The 24006-nt window shown below is 39.1% G+C and overlaps 1 protein-coding gene across 1 annotated transcript in view; it reads left to right on the forward strand.

Annotated features, from left to right (window-relative positions):
• Positions 1-24006, forward strand: part of NUP205 (nucleoporin 205) — a 91079-nt gene that overhangs the window by 33204 nt on the left and 33869 nt on the right. Inside the window, exons 12-27 of the mRNA XM_047096188.1 lie at positions 856-1061; positions 3039-3221; positions 4613-4663; positions 5274-5483; positions 8264-8363; positions 8779-8916; positions 10030-10219; positions 10959-11079; positions 13950-14031; positions 14387-14551; positions 14862-14986; positions 19486-19600; positions 21536-21685; positions 22252-22323; positions 22890-23047; positions 23551-23631. Coding sequence (XP_046952144.1) covers positions 856-1061; positions 3039-3221; positions 4613-4663; positions 5274-5483; positions 8264-8363; positions 8779-8916; positions 10030-10219; positions 10959-11079; positions 13950-14031; positions 14387-14551; positions 14862-14986; positions 19486-19600; positions 21536-21685; positions 22252-22323; positions 22890-23047; positions 23551-23631 — 2147 coding nt within the window. The remainder of the gene's footprint in view (positions 1-855; positions 1062-3038; positions 3222-4612; positions 4664-5273; positions 5484-8263; positions 8364-8778; positions 8917-10029; positions 10220-10958; positions 11080-13949; positions 14032-14386; positions 14552-14861; positions 14987-19485; positions 19601-21535; positions 21686-22251; positions 22324-22889; positions 23048-23550; positions 23632-24006) is intronic.

Consider the following 24006-nt stretch of genomic DNA (forward strand, 5'->3'; position numbering starts at 1 on the left):
ATTATTTTTATAATAATGGGAAAGAAGTACCTTGGGAGCTTTCTTAATTACGGTCTCATAGGTTGGGGAGTTTTACCATTGACTTTATTAGATACAATTCAGTTTAAGAAATCAGAATTAATATATAAAAACTTCCAAGAACACATCTGGTATTCAATGCATACTATATACCCTTGCCCTATGATTTTGATTTTTCTTAATTCATAAGTACTTGTTTTCTAAATTTCTCTTCTTACAGTTTCTCTGTCAACCCTCTCCCAATTTCCTCATTTAATTTTCAGACTTGAGTCTGGTTAAATTGAAACACTGGAAAAGAGAAGAGAAAGAAATAGTTATTAAACATCTGCTTGGTAGGTCCCATGATTGGAATTGAGCTCTGCCTAGCTCCAAGGCCAGTGTTTTGACTACTCTGTCAAGGCCTGCTTATCTTGCCCTGTGCTTGGTATGTAGCGGAGTAGTGTAAATTACAAATCTAGACTGTCCTTATCTCTGTCTGTGGGAATTTAAGCTCACGTTTGGGAATTAGCTGTTGGGGAAAGGAGCCCCGTGTAGTCACAGGACAACACAGAGAACTCTTATGGATATAAAATAGGTAACTGACATCCAAGTAATTTACCTTTGCATGTGCCTGGGTACCACCTGTTCTTAGCCCTGAAGAAAAATTAATCCAGAGACTGAGCTCACAGATGGATTCTACCCCATTTTCAACACACTGCTTATTCTTGACAAGACAACATACTCTGCTTATCTAGGATAAAGGCACAGTTTATTGTTTTCAGTTTATTTTCTCCCTCCATTTCCAAGCAAATGCATAGACATTTTTGAAAGAAAATTTTATGCTGTCTTTCTTTACAGTTGAAAATATTCAGGGAACAGGTGGCAGTCCTGTTTCCTGGGAACATTTCTTTCACTCCTTAATGCTTTACCATGAGCATCTCCGGAAGGATCTTCCAAGTGCAGATAGTGTCCAGTACCGTCACCTTCCTTCACGTGGCATCACCCAGAAGGAGCAGGATGGACTCATTGCCTTTTTACAGCTCACATCCACCATCATTACTTGGGTAATTATCATCCACAGTATGTAAGAGTGTAATTTTATTTGTTTTCTGGCACGGGGGCATTTTAAGAAGATCCCAGACGTTTGTGAAATGCTTGAAGTTTATAAGTGATGAGTTTTGCACACAGAATTCTGTTTTTAGGCTCTGTGTTTCTTTACCTTCAGAGGATGTAACGGTAGCTCTACTTATTGCCGTCAGCTAATGTGAAAACAATAAATAGCATGTGCCTGAAAGAAAATAGAAGGACAAATAAGAATCAGTGTTTGGATTCACATCCTTCTAGAAGGTTCCCTAGCGTAGATATTTGTTGGTGTGTATCTATGCTTAAAGAATATTTTTAAAAAATTTGTTTGATTTTTTTTTTTAATTTTAGAAAGCGCAAGCAGGGGAGGGGGCAGAAGGGGAGAGAGACAGAGACATTGAGAGAATATTAAGCAGGCTCCACACTGAGCACAAAGCCTGATGTGGGGCTCAATCCCATGACCCTAGGTTCTTGACCTGAGCTATATCAACAGTCGGACATTCAACCGACTGAGCCACGCAGGTGCCCCAAGAGTTTTTTTTCAATTTTTACTTTAAAAAATTTTTAGTTTGAGAGAGAGAGAGAGCAGGGGAGGGGATGGGGGGTGGGGAGAGAGAGAGAGAGAGAGAGAGAGAGAAGGAAAATCTTAAGCAGGCTCCGTGCTCAGCACCGAGCCCATTGCAGTACTGGATCCCATGGCCATGAGGTCATGACTTGCGCCAAAATCAAGAGTCAGACGCTCAACCAACTGAGCTACCTAGGTGCCCTGCCCCAAGAAATTTTTTATTATCATTATTTTTAATGTTTATTCATTTTTGAGAGAGAGAGAGAGAGAGAGACAGAGAGTGGGGGGAGGGGCAGAGAGAGGGAGACACAGAATCTGAAGCAGGCTCCAGGCTCTGAGCCATCAGCACAGAGGCGGACACAGGGTTTGAACTCACCATGAGATCATGACCTGAGCCGAAGTGTGACACTTAACTGACTGACCCACCCAGGCACCCCAAGAATATTTTTAATTAAAAAGAAAAGTTATTTACTGAATTACTCTTTTATTCTCTCCTTACACCAAACCATCTCACCTGCTACTCCCAAATTAGTCTTTAAATTTTTTTTAAATGTTTATGTTGAGAGAGAGCATGTGCAAACGGGATGGGTGGAGTGGCGGGGGGAAGAGAGGGAGAGGGAGAGAGAAAGAGAGAGAGAGAGAAAATCCCAAGTAGGCTCTGTGCTGCTAGTGTCGAGCCTGACTCGGGACTCAGTCTCAACAACCGGGGGGACCATGACCTGAGCCAGAATCAAGAGTCAGATGCTTAACCAACTGGACCACCCAGGAGCCCCCCAAATTAGTCTTCATAACAAACATTAGTTTCATTATATAATTTCTCTGCTCAGAAATCTCTTCTACTTGTTTCTCTTATACCCTAGAGCAAAGTTGTGTAGACATTCTGTCTTGAAGATAGGAATAGTGTCTTTGTAGTTTTTCCAGGATTAACATTATTAAACATTAAAACATGAAGATAGTAATTACTTCTTATTGAATTAAAACGGAGTGGTATTTGATACCATATATATCTTCATTTTTTTCTCAAAAATTGAAATGGCATTTATTCATATAGTAAAAAATATATTACATTGTTTCAGGCAGGATTGACAGTGCTTAGGTTAAGATTTATGTGACCCTGGCCGACCATTTATCTCATATGTATTATTTTCCACGCTTAGAGCTATAAAAGGAATTGTAAAAGGCTGTTTCTCCCCTCTTCTTTACATTGACTGAGCAGTAATCTGATATGATCCACTGATAGACTTCACACATAAGCCATAAGCTTCTCTTTGTTTTAGTATGTATTAGGCCTTTGAATACTCGGTATAAGTGCTAGCAGTTTAGATTATTGCTGGTCATTTTTCTTAGCTTTAAAAAATGGAAAGTCCTTGTTCTTTTTGTGTTCAATTCCCAGAGTGAAAATGCTCGTCTGGCACTCTGTGAGCATCCTCAGTGGACCCCGGTTGTGGTGATCCTGGGACTCCTGCAATGCAGCATTCCCCCTGTTCTAAAAGCAGAGCTGCTCAAGACCCTTGCAGCTTTTGGAAAATCTCCTGAAATTGCTGCTTCCCTCTGGCAGTCGTTGGAATACACTCAGGTAGTATTACAAGCTGTCTTATTTATCACAGTTTGGAAAGTGAGGCTTGATACTGTGGCAGAAGCAAGAGCATCCAGTTCGCAACTCCCAGTATACCATGACCTTCCCAGTTAGACAGTTACGACTGTAGTACTGAGCATAACATCAGAAACGAGCCACCTTGGGTTTTTCTCTTGGATCAGTTGACAGCTTCACTAGGTTGCTGGAGATGGGTTCTTCTCTTAAGACTTTGTTTTTCAGTGTCTGTGAGAAATTAATAAATGGACAGAATTCCTCAACTCGTCTTTGAGACCAGGAGGATAAGAGCCTTCAGGCATTATTTGTACTCATTAAATGTGGGGAACATCCGCTTTTCTTTTTTGCTTCGTCTGTGTCCTCCTGTCCCACACGAGAAGAATGAAGAATCTCTCTTTCAACTTTCTTTAGACGTAAAGCGTATTGGCATTTTTCTGTGAAGGTGTAGTTATTCAATGTATATGCTAAATTTAAAAAGGAGACTAATGATGTGCTTTACAGAAATAACTCTAGGAAAATGGTGAGATGGAATATGTGTTTGTCTAAAAAACACTACAACATACAGGTGCCGGTGATTGTAACTTTGTTTCGAAGCAGTAGAATATTCTAGTTATTTTCTACCCTGTGTCCTGAAGATGTAATGATACTTAGCAAGAGCAAAATGAAGGGAGCTGGTATGTACCGAGAGGCTGAGTCACTTTTGGTTTAGTATTAATGCTTCATTTTTGCATTTAGAAGTGTGTCAGTACTTCATGTCCTAAGTGCTTATACTGCTCCTTTATAATGAAAATGCAATATGAGTGGGTTTAGACATTTCTATCCTTAGAACAAGACTTCTTTTTAAAGGCTGCTGCCTGATAGTATATTTTCAACTTGTAAGAATGTCAAGTAACATGACATTAAGCGTAATTAACTATACCATATACTGCTCTATGTTCCTAGCAAGGTCAGGTCGGAACAGCTTAAACTCAAAACTTTTGCCCACATAAGAAACCTGTTCAAACCTGTTCTTGACAAATTTAATTATTGGTTTTCTGGTGCTAATAGTAGGGCTGGTCTTGAACACTGGTGAGATTTTTGTCCCATAAATCCTCTTAAGATTCATTCCTGGAATATCTCAGGAAATTTGCCGAAAATACATCTCATGTGCACTTAGAAACCATCAGTTTTCTGAAGCCCAAATAATTGGAGCTTCTACCTGAACCCTGCACAGTTGCTGATGAAAGTCCGTCAGAGACTTCTCAATTGTCCTCTCTGATTAGCATCATAAGGTACACACACCTGTGGGTGTGAATATGACTGTTTATATTACAGAGTCACTGCTTTTCATTGAGGAGTAGGGAATGCTTCTAACATCTCATTCTTATTATTTTAAGATACTGCAGACCGTAAGGGTTCCAAGCCAGAGGCAAGCGATTGGTATCGAGGTAAAGTTTTCCTTTGAGTTTAAATGCTCTACTCGTACATTCACATGATGAAAGTTAACAAACAGTATTCTTATACCCTGTGAGGTTCCTTATAATTTTCAAGTTTAATATGTTTTCATTTGAAGTGTTGTCTGGTCAGTGTTGAAATGGACATGACATTTTTTCCTGAGAGGAAGCAAAATACTTCAGGTTTCAGAGTTGGGAAAGGATGTTCTACGGCAGCCACCCAAACTGAAAGTTTGCGTTGAACCCAGTTTAATTGGATTACTTGGGTCAACCTGAAGTGAGAATTTACTTGTTTTAGTTTCTTTGCTTCTCTCTCTACACTCCCCCTCTCTTTTTCAAAAAGAAACATAGAAGATTTCTATTTTTAATTCACACCTGGGAACAATACATGGGAATTTGAAATTCTTCCATCTGATTAATTCAATTTATATGATACTTTGGTGTCTTTTCCTCTAAATGAAAAATGGTGAGATAACGTATCTTTTGGTGTGATGATAATTATGATGACTAGCTCAATACTAGTGAGTCAATGTCTGCAAAATGTTGTGTACTTTATAGCTGATGGTTTCATATTACTAAATTTCTTTATTTTTTCTTTTGGAAGGTTGAACTAAATGAAATAGAATCCCGGTGTGAAGAATACCCGTTGACTCGGGCCTTTTGCCAGCTTATTAGTACCCTGGTGGAGAGCTCATTTCCTTCTAATTTAGGTGCTGGCCTGAGGCCCCCTGGCTTTGACCCTTATTTGCAGTTCCTCAGAGATTCTGTGTTTCTCCGATTCCGCACAAGAGCTTACCGGAGAGCAGCTGAAAAGGTAATATACAGAGAAAACCTATTTTCTCCTTACTCGTTTATTGCTGCTTTTTCTCTTATTAAAGGTATGAGATGCTGTAAATTCATTTTAGCTTTTGGCAATCAGTAAAATTCATAGTTTTAACACAGAGATGTCCGTGATCTGATTAGTTTATGTGCATTAAAAAAAATGAATTTGGGCACTAAAACCAAAGCACTGACTTTTTAGTGACGATAATTCAATTGATACAAATTCATAGTTACTCAGATCCTTAACTGAACACATTTTGACCAAAATTGAACCAAAAATGTCACACCTTTGTCAGTTGGAAACATATCATCCTTTATTGAGGTGATTTAGTTTAGAGATTGAAATAAGTTGAAACTTGCACACCAATTTCTCTTGATTAGTAGCACTTCTGGATTATGGAGCCTTGTCATGATAGGAAGACGTATTGTGATCTGTCAGTTATGTTTGCCAGGGATGGAGGCTGAGGGAGCACTGACATTTACATACGTATTTCCTCTGGTTGCGACACACTCGCAACTGAACTTACTGTATATATCGTCTTACGTAATTCCGTTATTACTGTGAGGCAGGTACTATGAACATTCCCATTTTACAGATGGAGGCTTAGCAAGGTTAAGGAACTTGCCTAAGGTCCAGAACCAAGATTTGAACCTAGGACTCTGATTCCAGATTCAAGCTCATAACCACTAAGCTATGTAAGAGACCCTTTCAGGTTCTGACGTAATTCACTTAGTCTATAATGTTTATTGCCTCGCAGAATACGCTTGGATGTATCTTGTAGGGACATTTCTACTTTGTAATTTGCTGTTTTTGAACCTGTTGGGTTTATTTGTTGTTATATTAGTGATTATAAAAATAATTTTGTTTGTGCTAATTTGGGACAATTAGGAAACTATAGAAAAATGTAAGAAGAAATTATATTATCCATAATCCTGTTGCCAAAGGAAGGATAACGTATCCTTCTTCATATATACATGTATCCATATACGTATATCCATATATACGTATATACACACACACACACACACGTGCGCGCGCGCTTAAATTGAGATAGTTAACATTCGTTTGTATCTCTTTTTGGCCACTAAATACAGTATCATGAGCACTTTTTCATGCCATCAAAGATTCTTTGAAAACCATCTCTTCATTGATTGCATAATCATTACTTGTATGTAGCATGGTGTACGTATTATTACCCTTTCATTGGACACAGTTTGTTTCTAATACTTAGTCCCAAATAACTGAAACTCATTTTTTGTCTGTTGTTTTATGATTTTTGCTTCTCACATAGTTAAAATAAATACTGGGAGAGGTGTACATTTAAGTCCTAAAATTACCTCTTTAACATCTATTTCCTTATTGGATGAAAACAATGACGGCAGCCATGCCTTGTTAATAAAAGGCATTTCAGATGCTGAATAATGGATGCTGGTAATTGTGACCTCTTCAGCAAAATGCTCTGATACGTTTTCATACTTGTCTCAAGTACCTTATTTGCCTTTTCTTAAAAAGGTCATTATGACCTAAGGGTTTAGATCTTGAGTCAACCATGTTCTTGCCAGGGGTTACTGTTTTTCATTCATGCATCTGGACCCTTCCAGTGCTGCTGTTTCCCCTAGTTACCACTGATTTCAGTTCCACCCCAACATATTTACCCTCAGGCATTTTTCCTCAACTTCATGGATTCTTTTCACTTGAAAGTCTTCTTCAGGTTTAACTTCTGTCACTGTATTTTAGAACATTAGCTTCTCACAAAAACAGTGCTTTACACTGAGATAACATAGACATAGAGCTAGTATATATATATTTATAAATCCTAAAATCATTCATTATGTGGTGATAATAAGCCTTTTTTACTTAAATAAGTGATCTTGAAGTTTTTGGAAAATATAGATAGGTGGATAATTTAAAAATAATAATAAAAAAAATCACTGTATAATCCTAATTCCTAGACTCAGCCTTGATAAAATTATGTGTAGTGGAAATTATTTTAAAATAATAATTTAAAAAACCACCCTAACTACAGTTACCAGCCTCAGCCTTAATAAATTCTTTGCAGTGGAATTGTTTTTAGAACAAAGTTTTAATTTTGCCACCTATACTATTATACATGTTTTTCCTTTGGCATAAATATTTTTCCTCGTCACATAGCTTTTAAAAATCATTTTTTTTAACATTTATTTTTGAGAGAGAGAGAGAGAAAGAGCACAAGCAGGGGAGGGGCAGAGAAAAAGGGAGACACAGAATCAGAAGCGGGCTCCAGGCTCTGAGCTGTCAGCACAGAGCCAGACACGGGGCTCGAACTCACAGACCATGAGATCATGACCCGAGCCAAAGCTGGATACTTACCCAACTGAGCCACCCAGGTGCCCCTTAAAAAACTATTTTTAACAAAAAGATAATGGGTCCATTAGGGGCAAGCGTCCCTTGAGTCTTCTTAACTTGTTTGGCTAGAGTCATATAAGATAGAATACTGGTCTGGGAATAGAAGTCTAGGGCTTAATTTCCAGCATGTTTGCTACCAAGCTTTATGGTTTGGGGAAGTTATTCATGCTCTGAGCTTCATTAGCTTTCTTTGTGATATAAGGGCGGTTAGATGATTTCTCGGCCCCTTTACAACCTGAGAATTTTAGAGAAAATATGAAATATTTGACACTTTGGAGAAGGGACTTCAGTCATGTTCTGGAGAAAAGTGGGAGGAATGAAAAGCTTAATAAGGCCGTCACCTTGGACTGTTTTATCATTACTGTAATATTTGTCTCTTTCTATAGTGGGAAGTTGCTGAGGTTGTTTTGGAAGTGTTTTATAAATTGCTCAGAGATTATGAGCCTCAACTTGAAGATTTTGTAGACCAGTTTGTGGAATTACAAGGTAATTTATCACTTCCAAGTATGCTGTCAACTATTGATAAAGCTATTTATAACTTATATATATAAGATACAGATTATTTCTAAGTTAATGAATTAAGTTGGGATATAATCTTTTTTTGTTACATTGTCTTCGTTATTTTAATTGTTCTGAGCAAGAGAAAATAAAGTAAAATTTTGCTGAATGAAAGAACACCTCCTTATAGATCCTTTAAGGAGTTAACATAGGTAACTAACTACTATGAGCAAATCAGCCCTTTGGGAATTACCACTGTGTACAGTTTGTGCCATTGTCTCTAAATTGAAAGTAGCCCGTTTAGATGCCATTTAATTTACAAGTCTCATATATTTCATATAAATCAAGGGTATGACAAAAATACTAACTGACCATCTCCTGGACTGTGTTATGTTCTGTTTAGGAGAAGAAATCATAGCCTACAAACCACCAGGATTTAGTCTGATGTATCATCTTCTGAATGAGTCACCAACGTTGGAGCTTGCTCTTAGTTTGCTGGAGGAAGGCGTTAAGCAGCTGGATACCTATGCCCCTTTCCCTGGTGTGTGCCTGAATGTCTTAAGGTCTTGAAAACAGTTTTGATATTTTCTTTTTTTTATAAATGGAGGTTTGAAAGAGATGATTTTTGAAGTCCTTTTTCACTGTAAGATTCTCTGTATCCACAGTGGTGGTTTCAGTGAGTCATACAAGCAAAGTATATTAAAAGTGAAAGAGTAAGGTACAGAGACTGTCAGTAGAACTGTGTTTCATTGCATGGTCTTTTATAGGTAATTATAATCATCTTTCTTTCACTTTGATGTCTCTAATGTGCTTACATTTAAATCTTATGCACTTTTTGTTTCTTGTCCATATGGTATTTGTCAAGGCACTTACTATCGTGCCTGATACAGTGTTTGATAAATTTCACTTAATATCATTATTACTGCTAATTATCATGGTTTATTGAGTGCTTCGTATGTACTTGGTGCTGTTAAGAGCACATTTAACACATTTAATCTGTACAAAAGCCCTTTGTGGTAGATGTTATTACTTCCAGTTTGTAAATAAGGAAATTGTGCAAGAGAGAGGTTTTGCATCTTTATCTGCAGCAAGTTTTAGGGCTGTGATTTGAATTTAGGCAGTTTGGCTCTAGAGGCCATGTGGTGGGTTTATGGGTGATCCTGTTCAAATTCTCAATTTCTTTATTTGCACGTTTTCTGCAATGAGCATGTATCACTCTAAATTACTTACTAGGTCTTGGCACCATTCACACTGACATTCAAAGATAAAAATCTTTGTTGTGGGGGCCGTCCTGTGCTTTGTAGGCTCTACCCACTATATCTCTGTAGTGCTTTCCCAGTTGTGACAACCAAAAGTATCTCCAGACCTTGCCAGGTGTCTTCTGGGGCCTAAATCACCCCCATCCGAGAACCATTGCTTTAAATAATCAAGGAAGAGATCAGGGAAAATGACGAGAGGCCATTGCATACAAAGAATCTTGAGTTACCAAATTACTGTGAATTGCTCGAGTGAACAGTTTTATGAAGTTGCTGCTGTAAGTGACCTTCTGAGGGCTTTTTGAGTCCAGAATTTGTCCTTTAGCTTGTTTTCCTAAGAACTATGTGTTTTTAAGATTCACGTAGAACTTTCTAATTTTCTTTGTAATTTTTTCTAGGGAAGAAGCATCTGGAGAAAGCAGTGCAGCACTGCCTTGCCCTTCTCAATCTTACTCTGCAAAAGGAAAATCTCTTTATGGATCTTCTAAGAGAGAGTCAGCTAGCTCTAATAGTCTCTCCTTTAGAACAGCTATTACAGGGAATCAATCCCAGAACTAAGAAGGCCGATAATGTGGTGAATATTGCCAGGTAGGTTACATTTGTAGGTAGAAAAATGTCTAAATAAAATCACGTGGGCATTCTACCTTTGATTTCCAAATCTGATCAGATCTCATTCATTACTTGGCGAGTGGGGTAAGTGGGGCTCATTTTGTTCTTACCTTCCTTAGCCCCTCTGATTTTAATTTCTCTGACCTTTACAATTTCTTTTTCTTCTTCCTTAATGGATTCTGTTCCTAAACATTTCTAAGTATAAAATGACATTACTTTGGTACTATTTGTCTCCTGTAGGGAGACTGGGTGTTTGGAGGACAAGGCTAGGGAGCAAACTTCTCACTGTATATGTCCTAGATTCCAGTGGCTTGCTTGGCACTGTTTGTTTTGTGACTTACAGAGACATCACCCTGATTACTGTCTTCAGTTTCACATGGCGTTCTCCTTGTGTGCGTGTCTATTCCAAATTCCCCCTTTTAATAAGGACAGCAGTCGTTGGACCAGGGTTTTCCCTAATGACTTCACGTTAACTTGACTGACTGTGTCTACAAAGACCCTGTTTCCAAAAGTTCACTTTGGGTTCAGATATCGGCGATTGAATTTTGGAGGAATGCAGTTCAACCCATAATAGACTGTATCTAGTTAGAATGGAAGTCATTGTCTAATTTACCCGAGTGCTCTATGACCCTGATTCTATATGTTCTTTGTTGAGAAGAGTGTTTTTAAAGCCAAAAGTTGTGTCACATTGTTCCTCAAATGTTTTCTTGTTTTAAAGATACCTATATCATGGCAATACTAATCCCGAATTGGCTTTTGAGAGTGCCAAGATCCTCTGCTGTATCTCTTGTAACTCCAATATTCAGATAAAATTGGTTGGAGATTTCACACATGACCAGGTAACTGATGTTCTTGTTATTTCTTAATGTTTGTTTATTTTTTTTTTTTAATATTTTTTTTTAATTTTTTTTCAACGTTTATTTATTTTTGGGACAGAGAGAGACAGAGCATGAACGGGGGAGGGGCAGAGAGAGAGGGAGACACAGAATCGGAAACAGGCTCCAGGCTCCGAGCCATCAGCCCAGAGCCTGACGCGGGGCTCGAACTCACGGACCGTGAGATCGTGACCTGGCTGAAGTCGGACGCTTAACCGACTGTGCCACCCAGGTGCCCCTTTGTTCGTTTATTTTTTAAGAGAGAGAGAGAGAGGGAGAGGGAGGGAACAGAGAGAGACGGGGACAGGGGATCTGAAGCAGGCTCCATGCTGACAGCAGAGAGCCTGATGCAGGGCTCGAGCTCACAAACTGTGAGATACGACCTGAGCCGAAGTCAGATGCTTCACCGACCGAGCCACCCAGACGCCCCATGTTGTTACTTCTTTTGGGTCATTCTGAGTACGTATGGAAGTCACAGTTGTCTATTAGAGGAATCATATTCTTGTTTATGAGAAAATTCTGTGAGAGTAAGTAGATTTATATATGACGGTGAAACCTGTTCATCAACTGGGCTGTGATTCGTGTTTGCGGATGTCGCCATCCGCAGTGACAGTGCGCAGGCTGTAGTGTGTGATTGTGCTGTCTGTGCTGTCGCACGTGGACAGGAGGGCGTAGCGGGACTGTTGCTCCTCTAATAGAGCAGTTGAAGTGATGAGGTTTGTAAGTGCAGCTTCTGCTTGTATTTTGCATCTGTTGTTTCTCCCTCTGTCAGTTGGGTACAATCTGAGGGAGCCTCTGCAATTCTCAGTGTTTCTCACTGTTGAGTTGTCTACTTCTGCGGCTTTCTGGTGACTTACATTTGTGTCACTTCATTGGCCTTTGCACTATAGACAGTTTTCAGATGTTCATTTAATCCAATTTATAGTCCCTTTCTATTCCGAATAGCTCGCTGAATAGCTACTATTGGGGAATCTGCTGCTTTTGTTCCCTCTTTATAGGCGCTTGTCCCATTGTATCTTCATGTTAGAAACCACTGCTTTTAGCTAGTTATATTTTGTTGTGTCCTCCTTCACAGTGTTTTAAAACAGGGACTACTCTGGCATTTTGGATGGGACAGATCTTCATTTTGTGTGTCACTCTTGCTCATATTGCAAGACTCTTAGCATCCCTAGTCCCCTAACACTGTCTGTCAGTAGTAAACTCTGGTTGTGACAACTCAGAAGCCTCTCACATATTTCTTTTTGTCTTTTTTTGAGTTTATTTCTTTATTTTGAGAAAGAGTATGAGCAGGGGAGGGGCAGAGAGAGAGAATCCCAAGCAGGCTCTGCTCTGTCAGCACAGAGCCCAGTATGGGGCTTGAACTCAAACCACGAGATTGTGACCTGAGCTGAAATCAAGAGTTGGGCACTTAACCCACTGAGCTACCCAGGTGCCCCTGGCGTCACATATTTCCCAAAGTACCATCTGGAGTGTCAGTACCACCCAGGTTGAGAACCACTGTTCATAGTAAAATATTGATGTCTAATCTGGCCTTTGGATGAGGTTCTTGAAAACTACATGATAGGGGATGTAGTAGGTGAGGTTCTCAGCTCACTCATATTAAAAAAATGTTTTTAATGTTTATTTATTTTTGACAGAGACAGAGCATGAGCAGGGGAGGGGCAGAGAGAGAGGGAGACACAGAATCCGAAGCAGGCTCTAGGCTGTGAGCTATCAGCACAGAGCCCGATGCGGGGCTCGAATTCACAAACCGTGAGATCATGACCTGAGCTGAAGTTGCATGCTTAACCGAGTCAGCCAAGGTGCCCCTCACTCATATACATTTAAGTATGAATTATTATGACCAGTTTTAACATCCTGCTATATTCCTCGAGGAGATTAAGTAGTATCTAATCTCTCAGCCCAGAAACATAAAACTGGTGACAGGCAAAACATTTGTAAAGAGAGAAGATGAGAATTTTATATTTTATTTTAGTTAAGATCCCATACCATTGGGTATATAAATGAAGAGGTCATGAGATGGCAATTTAATGTATTTTTTTTTTAAAAAACTGATTTGAGGGGCGCCTGGGTGGCTCGGTCAGTTGAGCGTCTGACTTCGGCTCAGGTCATGATCTCACAGTTCGTGGGTTTGAGCCCCACATCAGGCTCTGTGCTGATGGCTTAGAGCCTGGAGCCTGCTTCAAATTCTATGTCTCCCTCTCTCTCTGCTCCTCCCCTGCTCATGCTCTGTCTCTCTCTCCTTCAAAAGTAAATAAAAACATTGAAAAAAAAATTAAAAAAAAATAAAAATAAAAACTGATTTAATTCTTTGGGAAAGAAAATTGGGGAAGCAAGTTTTGAAACCGAGAAAGTGTTAAAAATTTTGTTTCTTGGGGCACCTGAGTGGCTCAGTTGGTTAAGCATCTGACTCTTGATTTTAGCTCAGGTCATGATCTCACGCCTGTGACATCGAGCCCTGTGTTGGGATTCTCTCTCTCTCCCTCCCTCGATCTCTCTCTCTCTCTCTCTCTCTCTCCCCCTCTCTCTCTCTCTCTCTCTCTCTCTCTCCCCCCCCCCACTTTTGCTTGCACTCTCTCTCTCTCCCTCACAATAAATAAACATTTAAAGAAGATTTTGTTTCTTCAATTATTTCTATAGAGAGCTAACTTACTACTATTTCAGGAACTGAGTTTCCTATTAAAAGTGTAACTGAAACCTAAATACTTTAGAGATTTGCCTTTTTTCTTTAGAGACAAATGTTTGTGAATGTATATCACATTTATCATAGTTTCTCTCGCATTATTAAAGAACTTTATGAATTTGTCTTTTAACAAATCTTTATATGACTCCAGAGTGTAAGTCAGAAGTTGATGGCTGGATTTGTGGAATGTTTGGATAGTGAAGACACAGAAGAATTTGTACGTCTAGAAGAGGGTATGTCTTTCTTTCTTTCTTTTAGTTTTTTAAATGTTTGTATATTTTTGAGAGAGAGACAGAGACAGAGTGTGAGTGGGTGAGGGGCAGAGAGAGAGAGGGAGAAACAGAATCCAAAGCAGGCTCCAGGCTCTGAGCTGTCAGCACAGAGCCCAATGCAGGGCTCAGGCTCACGAACTGTGAGATTATGACCTGAGCTGAAGTCGGACGCTTAACCGACTGAGCCATGCAGGCGCCCCTAGGAGCCTTGAAGAAAAACATGGAGGTTTGGAATGCAAGCTATATATATTTAAATGTGGCTTATGTTGATTTTTGTTTTGTTTTGTAATTTTGTTTTGTGGGTTTCCACATGAAGGATCAGAACTTGAGAAGAAACTAGCTGGAATCCGTCAGGAAACAAGAATCCACATCTTGAATCTTCTCATAACCTCTCTGGAGCGCAATCCACCCAATCTTGCTCTCTACCTGTTGGGCTTTGAATTGAAGAAGCCTGTCAGTACCACAAACCTACAGGACCCAGGTACAGCCGTAAGACACACACACATTTCTTTCTTGTCGTATTTGTTTAGCTAAGTGATCATTCATTGAGTTCTGGACTCATGGGATAATTCACTGAAAGTGAGAGGTCATGTGGTAGGTCAATCTTTAGGACTTAGACCAAGTCTGGACAAATTAAGCCTTGGAAAATTAGCATTTATTAATTTTTGTTGTCAGTATTTGAAAGGGTGTTTACAGTAGAACATATGTTTATGGAATTTAACTTTTCTAAAGGTATTTTAATGTCTTAATGCAGAAATTTAAAAGTTGAATTTCTTTTTGGTTTCACGTAGGAGTCTTAGGTTGCCCTCGAACATGCCTTCATGCCATTTTAAACATCTTGGAGAAAGGAACTGAAGGGAGAACAGGTCCAGTGGCAGTGAGAGAATCTCCTCAACTCGCTGAGCTATGTTACCAGGTATACAGAAGGCTGCACTTCATAGCACTTCGTAGAAGAAATTTAACTAGATGCTTGAATATATCACAGATGCAGAAGTATAACAATAAGACTTGAGTTGAAATGAGTTTATCTGGTAGTTTGCCTTGTCTTTCATATATAGATTAAATCCATAAAGCAGAGACCCCCAGATCCTATGTGTTGCTCACTTGAAAAATGAGAGAAAGGGGCGCCTGGGTGGCTCAGTCGGTTGAGTGTCCGACTTCGGCTCAGGTCATGATCTCGCAGTCTGTGAGTTTGAGCCCCGCATCGGGCTCTGTGCTGATGGCTCAGAGCCTGGAGCCTGCTTCGGATTCTGTGTCTCCCTCTCTCTCTGACCCTCCCCCGCTCATGCTCTGTCTCTCTCTCTCTGTCAAAAATAAATAAAACATTAAAAAAAAAGAAAAGAAAAGAAAAATGAGAGGAAATTCGAGGTGGATTTTGACCTGCTAGTGTAGAAAGTTTCCAGTGGTTCTGTTGCATGTTGTTTCTTTTTGGTGAAGACAGCAGTGGATTTGGGTCAGAAGACCTCTGATTCTCATCTCTGTGATTTAGCTAGTTAGCTAAATCACCTTGGGCATGTCACAAAACTTCTGTTGAGTTTTTTAGTTTGTGCAGTGGGTTGTTACGAGGCTTAACTGAGAATGTAAGATGTGGGTGAAAGTACCTTTTTTTTTTTTAAGTTTATTTTGAGAGAGAGAGAGAGTGGGAGGGGCAGAGACCTAGAGAGAGAGAGAAAATCCCAAGCACACTCCTCACTACCAGCACAGAGCCCAAAATGGGGCGCAAACTTACAAACCGTGAGATCATGACCTGAGCCGAAACTAAGAGTTAGACACTTAACTATTACCTGTTAGCTTAACTGACTATTAACTGCCACCCAGGCGCCCCTGAAAGCGCTTTTTAAGAACCATGTGAATCCTGCAGCTCTGGAGCTAGATGTAGGGTGGTAGAAAGTCCAGTTGTTTAAACTAGGATGAGAACCTCTGCTTTGCTTCTGTTCACTTATGATTATTTCTTGTTTCATTCATTTGGTGTTTTAAGAACTAGGCTTTATAGGATGCGACTAATTTCTCAATTTCAGTAGCGCCTTGGTTTACATTGCCATAAGAAAGGCATCGTTGACCTAGAGTGAGCTGGACGTTTTTCTTTATTCTCCTGTTTCTCTTTTTGTAATTCCCTTCTATTTTCTTCTATCTTCTGGCTGTCCAGACAGCCCTTCACTGTAAGTACTAGAATCAAAATGAATTCTTCCTTAATGGGGGAATCAACTTGATGTACATTTTAACAGCATTACAGAATTCGACATATTTAGATAGAAGTAGTCGATAAGCTTAATCATCTAGGCTAAAGGAGTTAGGCAGGTGAAGTAAGTGAATGAAGCCAGATGTAAGACAAAAAGGTTGGGAGAGGGAGGAGGAGGAGGAGGATCTGGCGGACCGGGAAGCACGTGCACTGCTAGTTTTCACCATGTCAGCATGTGGGTCCCGGTTTGCCAGATTCTCTGGTTTTTAATACGCTGTACTGGCCAAAGGAAGCATGTCTGTACCAGCAGTCTGCCAGCTTATTACATATGCTCTGTGACTTTGCTACTCCAAGCGTGGTCCAGCCTCAGCAGCAGCACTCCTGGGAGCTTGTTAGAGCAGAATCTCAGGCCCCACTCCAGGCCGCTGAGTCAGAATCTGCATTTTAATGAGGCACTGCTCCATTTTTCATGAAAGATGCTTCCTTCACCTATAGGTTTATACTTCACTCTGCTTCAGAAAAAAAATTCAAACTTTGAAGAGCTTGTGAGTTTAGATAACTCTGATTGTAGCAAAGGGAACTAGTTTGGACCTTACTGATACCTTCCTCTCCCGGCAGTATGCGACTTTCTGGGTGCAGAGGTTGAGATTGAGCCTAGACCTGTGCTCTGTCCTCTCAGGATGGACATTTTTCTTGCCCGGTCTTGGGAACTAGGGAGGTTTTTAGGCACATGCTTGTAAAATGGCTAGTAGTCCTTTGGGAACTCCTTTTCTGTGTCCTTCCTCTAATATATTACTTGTCCCACATCTTTGAGCCTCTATTCTTGTATCTTCTTAACTGATCATCTGATACGATTGACTGATTTTGTTTTGTTTGAAGACGTTCATTATCAGCTTATCAAATTTTTATTTGTTAATAGAGTATCAAAAATAATGTCAAAGCTATTTGAAAGACAACATGCATCTGCAGTAGAACTATTTAAGTTTTTACTTTGTGTTCTTGTCTTTCTTCCTTGTGTATACCTGTTTGTATAGTTACATTCAGCTGACAGTTTTGTGTCCTTTCCCCCTCTCTGTATGAACTTTCTGTACATTATATCCAAGTTTTTACTTTGCTGTAACAAACACCTTTAGTTACTTTTGTTGTTTTTTGTTTATTTTAAGAATATAATTCCAGAGGTGCCTTGGTGGCTCAGTCAGTTAAGTGTCCAACTCTTGGTTTTGGCTCAGGTCATGATCTCAGTTCGTGAGTTCGAGCCCCATGCCGGGCTATGTGCTGACAGTGCAGAGCCTGCTTGGGATTCTCTCTCTCCCGCTCTCTCTCTGCCCCTCTCCCACTTGTTCTCTCTCTTTCTTTCAAAATACATAAATAAACATTTAAAAAAAGAATATAATTTCAGACATGGTTTTGCAGTTGATTGTCATTACTGGTTTTATAAATTGACAGTGAACACTGAATTGGCGAATATTGAACCATTGCTCCCAGAGAAAACATAGGTTAGAACCCTGTAAGCCTCTGTCCCGACATTTTCATTGACTGATAATTAAATAGCCAGGTGCCCCATGACTTCAGATTTTAGTTTGCAAGTAATCTTGACAATTATAGTATGCATTAAGTAGTGCCAATAACAGATGAATTTAAAATTCCTTTTACATGGAAAGCATCTAATAAGTATAAAATAAATCTTTCACAAATGAAAGTTTTCACTACCACTTTGCCAAATACTAGGATTTGCTTTTTTAATGTTTTATTTATTTTTGAGAGAGAGAGCATGAGTGGGAGAGGGGCAGAGAAAGAGGGGGGCGGGGACAGAGGATCTGAAGCAGGCTCTTCACTGACGGCAGAGAGCCTGATGTGGGGCTCGAACTCATGAACCGTGAGATCGTGACCTGAGCTGAAGTTGATGCTTAACCAACTGAGCCTCCCAGGCACTCCAGGATTTGCTTTTTATAGTTAAAAATTTTGCTGTTTACATTAAGAGGCCTGCCTTATTGACTGAGTATTTATTTATTTATTTATTTATTTATTTATTTATTTATTTAAAGTGCGATCCATACCCAATGTGGGGCTTAAACTCATGTGATTCCGAAATTAAGAGTTGCAGTCCCTACTGACTGAGCCAATGAGGCCTTAATTTTTATTTTTAATGTTTATTTTTGAGAGAGAAAGAGGGAGGGAGTGCAAGCAGGGGAGGGGCAGAGAAAGAGAGGGACAGAGGATCTAAAGCAGGTTCTGTGCTGACAGCAGAGAGCCGGAAGAGGGGCTTGAACCTATTAACTGAGATAATCACCTGAGCCAAAGTCAGACACTTAATGGACTGAGCCATGCTGGTGCCCCTTAATTTTTTTATCACTAAAAAGGATGGACAATTTCTGATGGTGGGCTATATATTTTTTTCTTCCTCTCAAATGTTTTTTGCCGTTTTATCTATTTAGGTATATGATACTCATATACCTAATGGAGAGTTTTATATATGTTATAGGTATTTCTTATATTTATACAAAAGCAAGCCTTTATCCCCAATTCTATTATTTTCTGTTAAATTTCTATTTAATTTAGTTTATATTTGTTATTTAGTTGAATCTGGATTTCTGTGTAATTTTTTTGATTACTTCAATCCTGGTAAGTTTATTACCTTCCTAAGGTTCAACTAAATTAAGTATGGTTTTTAGAAGTTATTTCCTGGGTGCCTGGTTGGCTCAGTCAGTTAAGTGGCCGATGTTGGCTCATGTCATTATCTCACGGCTCGTGGTGCGAGCCCTGCTTTGGGCTCTGTGCTACGCGTCAGATCAAAAAGAATGGAGCCTGCTTCAGATTCTGTGCCTTCCTCTCTCTCTGCCCCTCTGCTTGTGCCCTCTCTCTGCCTCTCAAAAAGTGAATTAAAACGCTAAAAAAATTTTTTAGAAGTTACTTCCAAGTGATTTGTTATTAGTAATAGTTAAAATACTTAACTATTTTACTATGCTTTTTCGATTAACTATACGTATTAATAAACGTACTGAGGTTGACTTAAACATGAGTTGTATAATAATGTCATCAGCACTATTCCAATCTGTATTCTTGAGTTGGGGTGCTAATGATTGCTTGTAACTGAGCATCTGTGTTTATCCATTTTTCTTAAGTTATTGGTGGGTCTTAGCTTCTGTTTAGTAAATCTAAGTTCACCTTTTCACTTATAATTTATAACACAAAAGAAATGATTTGTGGATTTTTTTTACTTCATTTTAACTCTTTAGGTGATATATCAGTTGTGTGCGTGCTCTGATACATCTGGTCCTACTATGAGGTACTTGAGAACCAGCCAGGACTTCTTATTTTCACAGTTGCAACATTTACCTTTTTCTAACAAAGGTAGGACATTATTTTCCCATATTGTTATAACTAATTTGTGAAGTCTATGTGATTTTATTTATATAACATTCAGGGTAGCAGTTACAGTATTTGTGGAATTCCGTTTCATTTTGTTACTTTGCTTTTTTCGTTATTTTGGGTTGCTTTTGTAATTTGTCACTGAGAAGCCTCATGTTCTAGCTGCTGGCATAAAGTTATTTAAAAATAGCTTGTCAGGGATGGAATTTGATCCTTATACTACCAAATAAAATTTTTAAATTGTGTTGAAGAGATAAGAAAATATTTATCTGAGAAGATTCTGGAAATTTAGATTTTTTGAGTGACGGTGTTTAATTAAAATGTCTTGTTTTACTTTTGTTTCTTGTGTACGTATTGAAACCACTTGAGATCTTGAAATGAGAAATAGAAAGCTAAGTATAGTGGAAATAACTGAGTTTATTGACCTGACCAACGCAATCCCAGGCTACCTCTCTTTTATAGGATTCTACTTTATATAATTTTCTTTCTGATCAATTTGTAACAATTTTCTGAATTCGATTTATATCTAGACAGTTACAGTCCATGGAGTTTTTTTTAAGTTTTTTTTTTTTTTTTTTTTTGTATTTACGTTCTGGGAAGTGTAAGCTCACGGATTTCGTAATAAATTTTTATTACTAGGAATTATCTGCTTCTAATCCACGTTTTAGAGTGATGAAATGAGAGAACTTTGGGAATTATCTAATGACAAACATTTTTCGCTTCATTTTCATAATAAGCATGTCTTATTTTTAATTCTAAGATCTGTTTATATTATAAGCTTTTTAAGCAACCCTCCTTTATACCTAATTAGAAAGGAAAGTTAATGCTTTGTCTCTTACTGTATCTGTCTTTTAAAAATCCACCTAGTTTTAAAAAAAAAATGAGTTTTGCTTGTTACTGTGGTGGTAGGGGTGGTGGTTGTAGTACTATTTGGTGTGTTTTATGTTTATACTGTTAGAATTTAGGACTTTAAATCAGGCATATTAAAAATAGTGGAGTCAGAAACTTGTATAAGTGATTCCCAGTCCTGATTTTAGGTTTCATTTTTGGTTTTGTTTCTGGAAGCGTTTCAGTGTGCGCAGAGTGGGGAGGGGCTCAGTCTTTCGCAACAGCCACTTCGCCTACGGCTGCCAGGATGTGCTAAGTTCTTCTCCTCTTCTTGGTGCTGATGCGTGTCCTTGCCCTTTTCTTGATGAACTTGAGAGCCCCCCTGCCCTTGGAGACTTTGAGCAGCCGCACACTACACTGCTTTTGTGGGGTGAAGCCACACACCTCTCAGTTCATGTCCCGTGTGAGCTTGGAGTGCTTGGTGAGGTGCCCTTGGTGGCTGTGCCTCAGCTTTCTCATGCTCTTGGTCACCTTGTAGCCCTTTCTGAGGCCCACAGCCGTAGGGTAGCGCAGGGCTGCGGCTGCTATGCTGTGAAGACCAACCCTAATTATATGTGAAATCACATGTCCTGGATTATCTTAAAAGAGATCATAAAATTATGCATTGGGTATTTGTTTTATGAAATAAAAGTCAAACTGCATATTAGGGCTTTTTTTTTTTTTACAAGTTATATATTTGAGAATTAGTGTTTGTTTTTAAGTATGAAGTCTGTGTTAATGTCAAAGTAGGACAGACTTAGAATTTTACAGATAAGTGTGAAATTATCCTGGTAATGGAAAATTGATTCTCTTTTGTTCTTCATTTGCTTTGGCTCATCTTTATAGACATGGACGTGCTTATTTTTTTTCTCTTAGCATCTGTTCTTGCTTTTTTAATTTTCTTCCAGGGTGATAAATTATTATGATGCCAAGTTTCATAAATTATGGAGTCTGTTACGTGAGCAAATACCTGACGAGTTAAGAAATTTAGATCTGTTACAATCCTGTTATTATACTCTAGGAAACTAAACTCATGTATTTAACTTGCAGAGTATGAAATGTCTATGCTGAACCAGATGTCATGGCTAATGAAGACTGCCTCAATAGAACTACGGGTAACTTCTCTGAATCGTCAGCGGTCACATACCCAGAGGCTCCTACATCTCTTACTGGACGACATGCCTGTGAGACCGTATTCAGGTGAGTGTGTACATGTTGCCATTTGTTCTCTTGTGCTGCTGACTGGTCTGTGTGAAGGCATGCGCCGCAGTCTTGCGCTTAGCGTGTGATTGTAGGCTAAACAAGTTCTTTCCGTCTTTAGAATTTTTTTCCTTAAAACGCAAAATTTTTAAATTCATCCCATAATTGCTATTTGATTATTGTTTGAAGCATCCACATTCTGCTATATTCAAATATTCAGTGGAGTTTGCCACACTGAGCCAGGATGACCCAAGGTATTTTAATGTGTGTTATACATGCAAATTAAACATAAGCTTTTCTAATCATCGCATTGGTGGGAATGGGTCTTGCCTCTTTGGGAGTTCTGATTATCCTCTTTACAATGGTGAAGTGGATCTCCTGGGGACAGAAAGAATTAGATGAATGTTGGTAAGTTCTCATCATCTTTGCATTTCAATTCTGCATTTGCAGAGGGCTCTCTGACCTAGCAACAGTGATCTAGAAAAAAAAATACCTTGTTATTTCCAAATAAATTTTATGAGTATGTTGTTGTTTTTCCTGATCTGTTATTATTGATGCTCTAACAGATGGTGAAGGAGGAATAGAAGATGAAAATAGGTCTGTCTCTGGGTTCCTTCACTTTGACACTGCTACAAAAGGTAAAACCCTTTGAATCTATAATAAATTTATAGGTATCTATTAAATTGCTTAAATTTGAAGAGATAATTATGACGCCTGTATCTGCAAATTCTGAACTGGTATAGAAGAGCTATAGAAAGGATTAGTTGTCATGAATGAATGGGAAAAAATGTTTTTGCAAATGGATGTATTAGAAATAAAATCACATTTAGATTTCAACACAGTTTTCCATTTCTGGGCTTAACATCCTTTCTTTCTTCTCCCCCCCCCCCCAACGTTGATTTATTTGTTTTGAGAGAGAAAGTGCGAGCGTAAGCTGGGAGGACAGATAGAGAGGGAGAGAGAGCGAATCCCAAGCAGGCTCCATGCTCAGCACAGAGCCTGACTCGGGGCTCGATCTCACTACCGTGAGATCATGACCTGAGCCAAAATGAAGAGTTGGACGCTTAACCGACTGAGCCCCCCAGGTACCCCCTCAACTCCCTTTATTGAACCTAGCACTGTCTTTGAGAGGGAGCTGAGTACAACGGTTTGCTCTTCTCCTCACCATCCCAGATAAAATTGAACCACTTTCTATTTTTTCTAGTACGTCGAAAGATTCTAAGCATTCTTGACTCGATTGACTTCAGTCAGGAGATCCCTGAGCCTTTGCAGTTGGATTTCTTTGATCGGGCCCAGATCGAGCAAGTTATTGCTAACTGTGAACACAAGAATTTACGGGGACAGACAGTCTGCAATGTCAAGGTAAGGATTGTTTTAAAGTGTGTGCAGTATCAAGTGGTTTAGACTTTGAGTCCTCAGACAAAAAGGGAACCATGCAATTGTCTTCTGATAAGGGTATTGGTTTATTGGACTGTGGTTTTCACTTTTCCAACAGCAGGGAAATGAAACAGAATAGGCGACACTAGCTTTACCTCTTTAAAAGGTTCCCCGTCACCTTCCTGATAGTAGTCATGCCACCTAGCTATGGAATGGTTTTACTCTCTACCAGGTAACTGGTAATGGTCTCACTAATAGGAAGAAGATATCCAAGGGCATTTGCGCCAACTTACCTGCCACAGAGGCTCCTTGGTCCCACTCAGTAATGTGAGGGACACCTAATGTTTTTGACTGGAGACCGAACAGAGTCACTTATAGATTATGTATAGAGGTATCCAAAACTGTTTCCACTAAGGCAGTTTATAGTAATTGCTAGAGGTTATTATTCTGAAATGGTCTGATTTTTCACTCTTTTCTCATTTCTGTAGCTTCTTCATAGAGTCCTTGTAGCTGAAGTAAATGCCCTCCAGGGTATGGCAGCCATAGGACAGAGACCTCTCCTGATGGAGGTAAGCCCTATTGAGAACTTGTTAGTTTGAATCTTCTACCTATTTAACTGCCAGTTAGAAGACAAAACTGTAAATTGACTTGTAGTTCATCAGTTAGTAAACTACTTGAAATTAAACCTTAATGGAATCTTCCATTTTTGACTTTAAAACTTGTAAACTAAACTGAAGTTAATATCTGGATGCCAGAGTAAATAACGTTTTTTTTTCTGCTAGGCTAGTTTAGGATTTGCAACCTGTCCATATTGTGTATTAGACTTCCCTTGTTCTCTGTCGGTGAGGGAAGAGAGAGTGGTTTTTCATCACAGGTGGGGAGCAGTGGGTAAGAGGTCAGGTGAGAAGAACCACACACATGGAAACACAGGTGTGTTGGTTTGG

This window comes from Lynx rufus, unplaced genomic scaffold (assembly GCF_022079265.1).
Source record: "Lynx rufus isolate CCGP_SWC_20201006 ecotype Redwood Valley unplaced genomic scaffold, mLynRuf1.p SCAF_4, whole genome shotgun sequence".
In the NCBI taxonomy this organism is placed as follows: domain Eukaryota; kingdom Metazoa; phylum Chordata; class Mammalia; order Carnivora; family Felidae; genus Lynx; species Lynx rufus.